This window comes from Dermacentor variabilis, chromosome 11 (assembly GCF_050947875.1).
Source record: "Dermacentor variabilis isolate Ectoservices chromosome 11, ASM5094787v1, whole genome shotgun sequence".
NCBI lineage: Eukaryota > Metazoa > Arthropoda > Arachnida > Ixodida > Ixodidae > Dermacentor > Dermacentor variabilis.
Window position 1 is genome coordinate 29,751,060 of NC_134578.1, and position 12,106 is coordinate 29,763,165.

The 12,106-nt window shown below is 44.2% G+C and overlaps 1 protein-coding gene across 1 annotated transcript; it reads right to left on the reverse strand.

Annotated features, from left to right (window-relative positions):
* Positions 1-281: 281 nt before the first annotated feature.
* On the reverse strand, positions 282-9,668 carry LOC142564735 (uncharacterized). The gene is made up of 3 exons (XM_075675876.1): positions 9,321-9,668; positions 3,041-3,356; positions 282-1,378 (listed from the first exon to the last, which is right to left on the reverse strand). The coding sequence occupies exons 1-3, from the start codon at positions 9,385-9,387 to the stop codon at positions 1,084-1,086; spliced, it is 678 nt and encodes a 225-aa protein (XP_075531991.1). The 5' UTR covers positions 9,388-9,668; the 3' UTR covers positions 282-1,083.
* Between the last annotated feature and the right edge of the window lie 2,438 nt (positions 9,669-12,106).

Sequence of the window (12,106 nt, forward strand, 5' to 3'; positions counted from 1 at the left end):
CTTCAATGGCACTGAACCCTGCACCAGTCGTCTGCATGTTTTGTTCGCCCTTTTTCTGACGCCTGCTTTATTCCTTTGCTCGGTAATTTTATTATTATTATAAAGCATGTTTATCAGACGATGGGCCGATGACAGGTAAGCTGCTTTACCATGCAGAGTCTCTACGCTCGAGCCTTTGCGGCACGTGATGCTGTTGGAAATCCTGTTGCCCGCGTTCAGGCGTCCTCCATTACAACATACTTCTCCGGTCGGTAATCTGATGAAACTAGACACACGAGATATAATGTCAAAAATACAGTGTTTTATTTCAAGAAGTTTCGCTTTCGCGAAAAGGATTGACTCTGCAGGTGGCCTATTAGATGTTGCAGTCACCTTGGATCGCATCGGTGCCACCGCATGCAACGTGCAGTTCTTCTAATGAAGGCACAGTCCATCGTCTTGCACCCCACAGGGCAAATAGATGGTTCTTCTATGATTTCTCCTGAGACTCTCCGTTTAACTACAAGTAATGTATATAAGAAAAGTTACCAACTCTTACAGTACAACATACTCCTACGTGAAATGCAGAGCAAAACGCGCCATATTCAACGAAAGCGTTCTGCAACTTCGTTCAGCTTGGCAAGTGACATGTACATTCTCTTTGCTCAATAATGCAATAACACCATTGTTATAGCTTTGCTCAATCTCCGATAACGCCGTAGATAACACGTGTAAAGAAAAAAGGTCGAAGCAATCTGAAGGGCCTGAAAGAGCGGAGGTTGCGTTCTGACATACAGTATTTATTTAGCCTTGGTGGTTGTTTCGTTTTTGTCGCCGTCTTGTCCATTTTACTTGGTATACAGTTTGGTATACAAACCTCATGTCACGATTCAGTCTATTGAGTTAGATTGCCGTGCTTACATCTCAAACGATGTGAACACGTAGAAGATGAAAAGAATCTGCCTCAGCAGGGAAAATTATGTTAATGTTGGGCGTTCCGGCTCCTAACTGAGGCTGTTCAATTTGATTCGACATTACCCGCCCTCTGCGCCTTCCATAGTTTAACTTGATATCTGCACTTAGAATGCTACGCGCCTGGTTGCGTTAGTATGCATCATTTCCAAGCAGGTTCCAATAGAAGTTCCCGTACAACTGCTTGTAGCGATTGGGACAATCCCTCCGGCGCACGCAATACATTTGGCCGCGTTGAAAAATCTTGGCGTAACGCCACTTGCAGACGCAGTCGCCTCCGTAGCACCGCTTCACGCACTTCTTCGGCCTGGGTGTGTCGCACCTTGGTTCACAGGTGGAAACGCAGAGACGAAATCGGGCTTTGGCCGGACACATGGGAGGGCACCACCTGGCCGATACGCACGACTTTGTCCTACGTCTCGGGTCTCTGAAAGAAAGAGGTGGTCTTAGGCATTTATATAGCCAGCTGTCCCAGATAATGAACAAAAAGCACGGAGGGAGTAGCCGCGACGGTGGGGGGCATGCTCATCAACAACTGCATCAGGCAAGCATGACTTTCTTGCTAGGCTGCAGGCTGTTTTGCGTTTAAATCTTGCACAGAAGTACTATTTCGTATAAAGGTTGCTTTACCACGAAGCTTTGCGAGCAGCGCTTACCAATTTCGTCTCTAATAAATTAGTTGTACGCGCCGCCTGCAACGGTGACACTCAAACATATCGATTGCACTGCAAAGCATAGTAGCGGCATCTGTCACCGTTATCGCGAAACCCAGCAGGCATGATGCACCGCTAGGTGGGGGCGGGGAACTTAGTACGCGGCTGTACTGAAAACATCCCGTTTGCGCGGTTTAGTAACTTTGCTGGCGGAAACAACTTTTTGCGATAGCTTAGACGCGACTTCACCTAGCACGCTGTTTTATTTTTTTTAAATGGCTTTCGCCATCCTTATGTGTCCCAACTGCTTTACTGGTTATGCGACAGATGCAGTAAGATGGAAGATGAAAATCCTTGCTTCTGCGCTTTGAAAAACGTTTTCAAAATGGCGGCGAAAAAAATAAAAACTCGTCCACCGTCGCAGTGACTATCACATCATAGTGAAGAGCACATCATAGCGAACACGCGTCAGACAACACCATCAACAAGAGCTTGTTCAAGGGCGTTGTGAAATAGAAATGTCTTCATATGGAAGCTCTGGTGTGCCTTCACGGTGACTTAGTCCAAGATAGGGTCATGGCACACAAAACAAATACTTCTTGGAATTATCTCATGGCAATTCTTGACTCCTCAACTTTACATGTTGCATATGTTCGTTTTGATCTAGCATACTTCACGTACTTCACGTACCTCTGCAAAATATTTTCGATTTGCCGGTCTATCCTCGGAAATGTGGTGGCCCGCATTTGGTAGTGTTTTATTTTGATACAACTGGACACTCTGGCTAGCTATGTTGTAATAAAGGTTATACTGTAACACTATACAAAACAGACTTTACCGAACGCTGTTTTAGTACAAGCTGAACCTTTTTGACGGACGAAACACAACTCTTCAGACTTGTCTTTATAGTGGCCTGGCTCTCGGAAACATATTCCAAAATCCAAAGCCGCAATTCCCGAAACTTCCACGCTTGTATCCGCGCCTGAGCGCCGCTTTCCCTTAGACACTATTGTAAGAAAACTTGTAACTTAAGGCCTCTGAGATCGGGTGGCGCGAGTAAACTGAAGACCGGTGAAACCACGGTTTACTATTGACTTAAATGTGCCCCTAGCATCGGGATATGCACGGTTTGCAAGCCTCTTAGAAGCTATTGTGTAAATCTAGGACAGATTGTCGATTGTGTCACAGCTCATAGTAGCACTTTGACAACAGGCTGCGAGAACTGTAGGGACGAAGGTCAGGGTGGAAAGCAAGAAGCAAATAAAAAGAACGAACATATGAAAAAATTATGAGCGCGCGGGAAAGGCGGCTCACGCGAGCACGAGAGCGCACCAAACTCTCTCAGGGGAAGCACGTACAGGTCGCCGATCGCAGCGTGACTACCACGACGATGGCGATTCAACGTAAGCTATTGCGGGATAGGCAGGCCCACTCACATCACGTATCCAGGAGGGCAGGAACAGCCCTTCACGCACTCCATTGGACAGAACCGGGGTATCGGCTGGCCGCACGTGAGCGGACAGGCGGTCTCGCACAGGTTGTAGTCCATGCGCCGCAGTCGCTTACATTTCTTGCACTCGTTCGCCGGAATGCACTGATTCCACGCATTCCGTACGTAGCCCGGCTTGCAGATACACGAACGGCGCTTCCACCTGAGCGACGGCCGGGTAAGCATAGGCCTGCAGAAGCGGTCTCGACGGCGCCATCGTCTGACCGCTACTTCAGTGTGGCCACACTTTACTGGGCCCTTGCCTGTAATGGAGACAAATATTTTCATGCCTTAAGTTCGCACTTGTTCGCGAGATTTACTAAAGTCTTTTTGAAGAGTTTGGGATGGAGACCTTTTAGGTAAACAGGCATGCGCCTTATGTGAAAGACCACGTAACTTGAGCATTGTTTACGTCACGTTGAAGCGCGCTTCAAGTTATGGCGCAAACGTTGCGCAGAATGGTATCGCGAGTTACATAGTTTTGACTGGAGAGTACTTGCACGGCACTGCGACAAACTGCCGTCTTTTTCAATGCATTTCTTCATAGTTTACTGCGGCATGGCAACTAAATGAATGGCAGCAGGTCTCCAACATCTTGCCTTTGCAGATAATCACAGTTTTTGAAAGGAGTTCACCATCAAGTACTAAATGATAAGCGAGTTGCCTTTATTTGACCAAATATTAGAGACGTCTCGAACAATGCACAAGAAAATATACTTCTTGGGAAAGTTCACTATAAAGGCAACCGACAGGCAGTATCCGAACTTCAAGCATCGCATTTGCTACAGTTGAAATGACATAATTTATAGGCTTTCGAATATGTTTCTCTTCAACACTGGAAGCAGTGTTTGAATGCGACAGTAATTCTTTGGCTTCCCTATCCTATTCTGGTCTCTCTGTCAAGGCTTGGATGCGACGACTGCTCAAGACTGATTTAAGTAAATCCAGCCTTCTACGAGGAATTGAACTCAGGCCCGCACTATGATGAGCGAATACCTACCATCGCCGGCATGCCTACAGCCGAGTAGGGGCACGGAAAGCGTACGACAGTAGAGTGGAAGAAGCTCATAATCGAAGGCCTCGATATGAGCTGTCATCACAATACTCATTATGAGTCATACAGCGACGCACAGATTGCCCCTATAACAGCCGCTTAACACTGCCGTTGGGGTAAATTTTGTGGGAAAACGCATTTGAAAGCGTGTCCAAGCATAGCATGCTTCGGCACGTGACGCAGCCTCAAATTTCTTAGTACAGCTAATACATTGAGCACACCCGCCGTCGTACTGTCGTTATATCGACGTGGTAGCCTGGCTCGCGCTTCGCCGTTAGCTGTCCAGAGATGCGCACTGTGTCTGGCTGCAAAAGCAACGAAGCCAAACCGAGGCGCCACCATGGTTTGCTCAATCAACTGTGTTGGAAGTAAGTTGAATAAAATATGCATGCTATGTGAATGGGGGGTTCTCGCAGATAACTTAGGGAATTATCGTACATCATCATCATAATCATCATCAGCCTGGTTACGCCCACAGCAGGGCAAAGGCCTCTCCCATACTTCTCCAACTACCCCGGCCATGTACTAATTGTGGCCATGTTGTCCCGGCAAACTTCCTCTCATCCTCCCACCTACCTTTCTGCCGCCCCCTGCTACACTTCGCTTCCCTTGGAATCCAGTCCGTACCCCTTAATGACCATCGGTTATCTTCCGTCCGCATTACATGTCCTGTCCATGCCATTTCTTTTTCTTGTTTTTAACTAAGATGTCATTACCTCAAGTTTGTTCCCTCACCCAATCGCACTTTTCTTATCTATTAACGTTACACCTATCATTCTTCTTTCCATAGCTCGTTGCGTCGTCCTCAATTTAAGTAGAACCCTTTTCGTAAGCCTCCAGGTTTCTGCTCCGTACGTGAGTACTGGTAAGACGCAGCTGTTATACACTTTGTTCTTGAGGGATAATGGTAACCTGCTGTTCATGATCTGAGAATGTCTGCCAAACGCACCCCAGCCCATTCTTATTCTTCTGATTATTTCAGTCTCATCATGCGGATCGGCAGTCACTAACTGTCCTCGTATCGTATCGTACATGAGTTCGGCCAAAATTTTTGGGCGAATTTATTGTGACCTACTCGTGCAAGGCAAGCGTAACGCGTGTATGTTCACTGTAAGCAAATAAAAATGAAACAGTAAAGTTGAGAGAATGACTGTCATAGTTGGCCAACAGCTTTCCCACATATGTGCTGAGGTCAGCTGCTACGTTGCTAATTGCTTATCTTCAGTGGTTAATGCTGTGACTCATTTCGGTGCTGGGACTTATGTACGTAAACGACGCAGTGCATTCGATTAGCTATGTTCCGACTCACCTGCGGTGAGACGAGACACTCGCTTTTTGTGCGACTATGGTTATACCATCAGAAATACTGTGGCCAGCACCTAAGACATCCTTTGCTGCAGTCACTGTAATGTCTACACCAGCTCCCCATGCTTCCTATGCAATGCCATCCGATACTCTTTTCCTTACTCCAACTCTCCCATCCATCCCTCCACCGAATGGCTTACCACCACAGCCACAATTTACTACTGAAGGTTTCTTGGGCTCTTTATTGGCCTTGCCTTAAAATACTTCTGCCTTCATTTCTTAGACTACTATATTTTCTCGCATTCATAACAGCAGATCCATCTCTCCACACCAGTTGTCAGTACGGCCAAGAAATTGGCACCGTCTTCGCAAAATGTTCTAAAACAGTCATGAATATCACCACACGTTTCCTCTTTTGTTCAGTTGTCAAGACTACTGAGATCGACAGTACAAACGAATTTCTGATTTCCAAGTCGTCATGAATAATGAAATCAACGCTCCCACATATGTAGGAATGCTTTTGGCTGACATTCCGCGATGGTCCTTGATGTCATGGACGGCTTTCACATTTGCATGAACAGAGCTAGAAAGAGGCCTTCCACTGGGTCTCTCGTTTTCACGACAGAAGTGGTCAGTTTTCACATTGACAACGCAGCGTTTACCTGCAGAATATAACACGCCATTGTCGCGCATAGTTTGTGACACTTAATCACAAGTATGGTGCTCAGATTTTTTTTGAGAGATAGGAAATATATTATGGGTGACGGGCTTTTTTCACTCAACGTTTCTGTCATGCCTACTTTGGACCTTAAAAAATAGCTGCAGACATAGGTGCCTGATTTTCGCATCATTGAATAAAAACAAATTTGCCGATGCGTACAGCTGTTCACACTGTCTAGCTTTGCCTTTTCAGGGGATTGTTCACTGATAAGCACTCCCTCCTACAAACTAGTCTATGGTGCCAAGGTCTTTTCTTTTGTGAACCCTATCGTATGATATGGTAGCCCATCATAGCAATTCGAGTGCTTAAATAATCTATTGAATGTTTTCCGAGCGCTAAGAGTTTCTTATCCCAAATTCTGCCATACAAAGCCAGATCACCTATTGCGAACGTGAGACAATAATTTCGGAACCACGAACATCGAGGCGACGCAAGTAAGCAATCCACGCAAGGGGAGAAAAGGGCTAACTAGAAGGGAGTAAGTATATTTTCTCATTACTAAATTAGAAAATTGGTTTGTAGAAAAAGTAAAGTATCATGCCATTTTTTCCATATCAAAAATTTGTTCCTTGACAAAATGAGTTAGTCCAGAGGATGTTCTGCTGGATCTCCTCTGTATAGTAAATAACGCTCATCATGGCGCGGTGACTTTTGCTACCAGGTGCCATTATAATATTATATATACTGGGACGTTCACTTCATCCGTTGCCCTTGTGTTTCTCAAGTGAGTTCTTGTTTATTCCTTGTCTCGTCTTCAGCAGCTTGCGTTTCAGAAGCAAGCTATTCAACTGTAATTAGACCGCCACTGTTGTTGATTACCATGTGTTGTGAATAGTTCGATATGTACGCAAGTCTTATCTCATCAAATTGGCGTTCGGTGCTATTCGACAATTCTACATTGTCCAAATATTGAGATACGTCTGCACACACCAGTGTGTACGTAAACAATACAGGCCATCCTTCGTCTATACAGAGGGCCATTTGCAGTACTCCGGCCAATTCCCTGTCATAATGGCTGTAGATCGAACAGGGAATAGGGAAGGCGACAAGACACCATGGTAAATACGCCAGGCGCTGTCATGCAATGTCTGAAAGTTTGACCATATCTATAAAAATTTTAGTTATTTTGAGCTAAGCAAACTCCTGTTTCCGCTGCTATGCTGCCGCCATAGCAGTTAACTCAGTAGCGAGTGATTCAGCGACCTTTTGTTCCCTCTCTGAACTCCATAGCCGCTGTATTTTTACGGTCTAGTTAGTTCTGTTGTCAGCGTGATAGCAACACGTATAATTGTTTCTGCGGGAGAGTACGGGTTGTTAGCTGCTCTGATTTCTATTTTCCTGAAGCGCATTCAAACGTCTAGCTTTCAATGACTATGTGCGACTTAAGCCACATGTGCTTCAGCAACATCGATTTTGTTGATATTTTCGGTGGCGCGGTCTCGATTTGTAATGGACTGTATTATTCTCTCCTTAAGTAGACGTAACTTTAATATCTTAATTTAAATTGAGCTTCTCATCTCCATGGCATCGCTGAGGCTCCACACCTGTTATCTGCATCACATAGAGCTTATTGTTTGCAAGGTGCGCTCATACATGGATCTACGAGCACTGAATTGTGCACGCAACGCTGCATATCACCAAGCATGCTAAGCGACTAGGCGGCATCGGCACCAACCGTGAAGCAATGAACGCATTTCACTCACAGCCAGTCTTGTAATAACACGGCGTGGCCTTGCGACCGTTGCTACTCAGAGTCCTAAATATGCGTTACGTGGATGGTTTGTTAGCTTTATGAATAGGAACTTTAATGGCAAGTTAATGATGATGTTAGTGGCTATTGGTGAATGGCTGAGGAGCGACTGTCACGGACATGGGCAGGCTTGCCTTCTAACTCTACACTCTTGGGTGGCTCAAAGCAGTTAGCTAAACTGTCTGATTTACTGCACCGTATTAATACTACGCAAGAGTCACCCGCACTATCTATTAGCCTCCATATAACAGTGAATAGTGATGAGAGCAACGTAAAGAAGAGGTAGTGTTCGGGACTTGTTCGTTGGTGTCTCGGTGCATTCAAGGAAGTGCATGCCAAGCCGTTTTTCAGGTCCAGTTCAGCAATGTTATTTTTTCTATATGTGAATCTCATTCGCATTTACATTTTATACTTTTCTTCCACTCCTACTTCCAAAGCGAACCTGGTCAAAATTAATTTACCTCGAGAGCTCAATGTTTGCTGCCTTTAGGAATTGCCATGTTTAAGTATGTAGAGTTATCACCATTGTGCAGTTTCAAAATAAAAATATTCTACTGCCTTCTTTCTCGAACTTCCAGCATTGATACATTGCTTATTCACGAGTCAACTGTGTGGCTTCCTGGCATCGCCTCTCATATAACTTGTTTATTCAAGCCCAGAGAACGATGAAAAATGTAGGTGGTCATTGTGGCAGAATAAGAATCATTTATACATCACTAAATATCATTCCCCCTTTATCGTGTATTCAATTTACACCACACACTTTATTCAGCATTACGACGGGTAAGAACCAACCACCACTTGTTTTGTCTTCCAAGTTATCAAAGTTTCCAGATAATCATCAAAATACGTGCAGTTTAGTCGCAAATGAGAAACAAAATTACAAATGAAAGAGCCAACCGAATACATTTGTCAACTGACGTGTTGCTCGGTGATAAAAGCAGAAAAATGCGCGATTATTTTCAGCAAAATGCACTTTAGAATTTAAAGGATATCAGGTAATTAAGGACGTAGACATTTACATTCTTTTTTGCATTTCCGCCAGAATAGCTCCCATTTCATCCATTCTTTGCAAGCACAGTTGCCGCTAAACTATTATGAGTGACAGATAGCGGGTATCTGATTGCGCGAAGTACAATTAATCTGGCGCTCCTTCATCCCGTGTCCAGCTATTTGTTGACGCGCTCGTTAGGCTTGTTAACTTATCCGAAGAATTAAATTTATTAAATCAATAACCCATGCAATTAGCACTAAACCAGGTAGTTCAATTTTGAAAGCGCGATATCTAGAGCTCTTTTTACACGATCTCTTTAAAAAAAACTTGCTCACATGGATACCAAAATGTGCCTCGTCATCAAAACACGGCAAGACTAGTAAACTGACCAACGTGACCTTACCTTTCCTCCTCGCCGCAACGACAACAACAATGCAGATGACAGCAAAGGCTATCACTCTCCAGTTCATCTCACTATCTACGGCGTTATCGCAGCATGTACATGTATTCCAAGGATAGAACCTACAAAAGAATGTACAGCGACAACATGTCCACTCTGCACAGTAGATTAAGGTCCCCTCATTGTTCCTCGAAGGGCGCAGGTTTTCTTACCTACGGACAGGCTAAACCGCGCTATGCTTAAAGAATACGTGACGAGAAATCTATAGGCACTAGCTAAACACAATGGCTACAAGCCGCACGCAGCTCCCGGCAAACCGGTACGCGGAGTTTGCCGCTGCCGAAAAATTTTGTCGCACATTTCACAGCCTCGAACGATGTAAGAGCATGCGCCTCTTGTAAGAATAGCGCTTACCGGCGCACCTGCCTCGAAGGCAGCTTCTATTTCTTTCTTTTTTCTTTCATGAGGATTCCCAGTAGACAAAAATCAGCTGGCGCCAACAATTCCTGCGGCTCCAAACACTTTTACTGTGATAGCAGCGGGATTTCACAGTGAACACAGTCATCTTGCTTGCCTCCTTGCCTGCTTCATAAATAACGGCAATATATTTTTTTTCAAAAACAGCTTTTTTCTTGCAATGAGCGCCGTGCAGTGTGCGTAATTAGGCACGAGAATCTTCTAATTTGGCGTGTTTTTAGGTTACGTCGACACATTACCTTGTCGTTCCCTTGCCAAATTTTTTACACTTTTTAGCTGCCAGAGTAGTCTCCAAAGTGTCCGGTTAAATACTTCCAGCGATCTCATCTACAATCAGTCCCTCGCTCTCATTTCATACCGACGGGGATGTGAACGCCTCTTTTTCTCACTACTTCTGAACACATAAGGGAGACCTTGATATTGAGCCGTCTGGGAGCACATGACCTGCTTTTCATGGCAAAGCACAATCTTGAGATCTGCTGCAAACGACAAAATCCGATGTGCTTTATTTCGCGCTGACTCGCAGCTATGGGAGGTTATTAAGAGCTTTATATTAATATAATAATCATCATATAGGGACAATTAAAATACGAGAAATACCAAATTTCCAGCAAGTGATCACCACTGTCATTACTATTACGGGCTCAGGGACCACTCCTGCCGGGGTCCCCATAGCACTTAGTGGCCTTTCACTAACTATGGAGTGTTTTCTATGGCGACTTGGTTTCCTTGTCGGAAAAATATATTACGAAAAGTGGCACAGAGTAAAGATTTCGTCCTGCTACGGAATTACTTCCTTAACCTTCTGAAACAGATGCACAGACACCATCATTCTTGTTTTCTGGGTGGTACACAACACGCCACACATATTTCATGTGGGAATGTCATAGATTAGTTGTGAACAAGTCCAACTTAAAACTCAATATTTCGCCAGCAATCTGACATCAATCCAACTCTAAGAGCCGCTGGCGATTTGGTCTTTAATGCGGTTAGCATTCTCAGGGTACGTGAAAGCATTCCGAAGGCTGACTGACTGAGTCACGGACTGACCGACTATCTATCTATCTATCTATCTATCTATCTATCTATCTATCTATCTATCTATCTATCTATCTATCTATCTATCTATCTATCTATCTATCTATCTATCTATCTATCTATCTATCTATCTATCTATCTATCTATCTATCTATCTATTTCCCCGCCAACTTGGGTGCTCTGGGTAGTCCACGATCCAATGGGTAGCGCATTAGGCTGCTGAGCTAACTAACCGTCGCAACAACTTGGCTCACTGCCAATGTCGCACTGCTTATGTGCTGCTCTTCAAAGAACCCCTTTGACGTCAATGGACGTCACCAGTTTTGTGCAACACAGTGTGTACCACTCTTCAACGTACTTTTTGACGCCAACTCGGGTCACTGCATACGAACTACGGTGTATTTTCCAGTCTTGAATGAAGCGATTTGACGCCAACTTTATTCCCTGGGTACGTGCCGTCGGGTTTATGCCATTTTCAATGATAGAGAGAGAGAGAGAATAAACATTGATTTTGAGCAAGCGCAGTCTGCGGGTGGGCGGGATTGAACCTACATTTCGTATATTAGGACGTTCTAGCGTGAATGCACAGGATATCCCAATTAACATTAGGAAGAGCTAAAGAATATGCGAATGCCACGTAGCTGGGGAGGACCAAGGTAATGCTGGTTGCAGTCTCTTGGAAATACTCAAATTATTTTTTTTATTCCGCTTCATTAGATAATTAGTCTTAAATAAATATTTAACTCCTCAAATATTCAAATTAGATGCAAAGTGTCACTGAGAAAATGGTAGAGCGGCATAAGATCTCCTGGTATAAATTTCTGTGGCTCAATACGTGCTACATAAAAGTGTTCCGAGCGTGAATGAAGTCCGCTAATGTACGCGAAATTGCTGTGCGACTGGCCGCTCGAGGCACTTCGCGTGCATTCGTGTGGCCCTTCATTCTACATTGCTTCAATGCTGAGCGTTTCTTCGGTAATGTGTTTTTGAAAACTTTTCTAACTGAACCGGATTCGGCACGACTGTCTGCTGGATATATATATATATATATATATATATATATATATATATATATATATATATATATATATATATATATATATATATATATATATATATATATATATATATACCAAGCGATTACACCTCCGTCGTAGCGCAAACATCGTCATTACGCCACCGTAATCATACCGCACTCATATTGCCGTGGATCGTCATTGCGTTGTCGTCGTCATACAGCCATCGTCATGCATTTGCGGTGATAGCACCATCTT

What these genes read in the sequence shown, in the direction of transcription:
- LOC142564735 (XM_075675876.1), bottom strand. Translation starts at nt 9,387, where the DNA reads ATGAACTGGAGAGTGATAGCCTTTGCTGTCATCTGCATTGTTGTTGTC. An exon ending in CGTTGCGGCGAGGAGGAAAG is followed by an intron (nt 3,357 to 9,320) that starts GTAAGGTCACGT and finishes TCTCCATTACAG; the next exon opens with GCAAGGGCCCAGTAAAGTGT. An exon ending in TGCCCTCCTGGATACGTGAT is followed by an intron (nt 1,379 to 3,040) that starts GTGAGTGGGCCT and finishes TCTTTCTTTCAG; the next exon opens with AGACCCGAGACGTAGGACAA.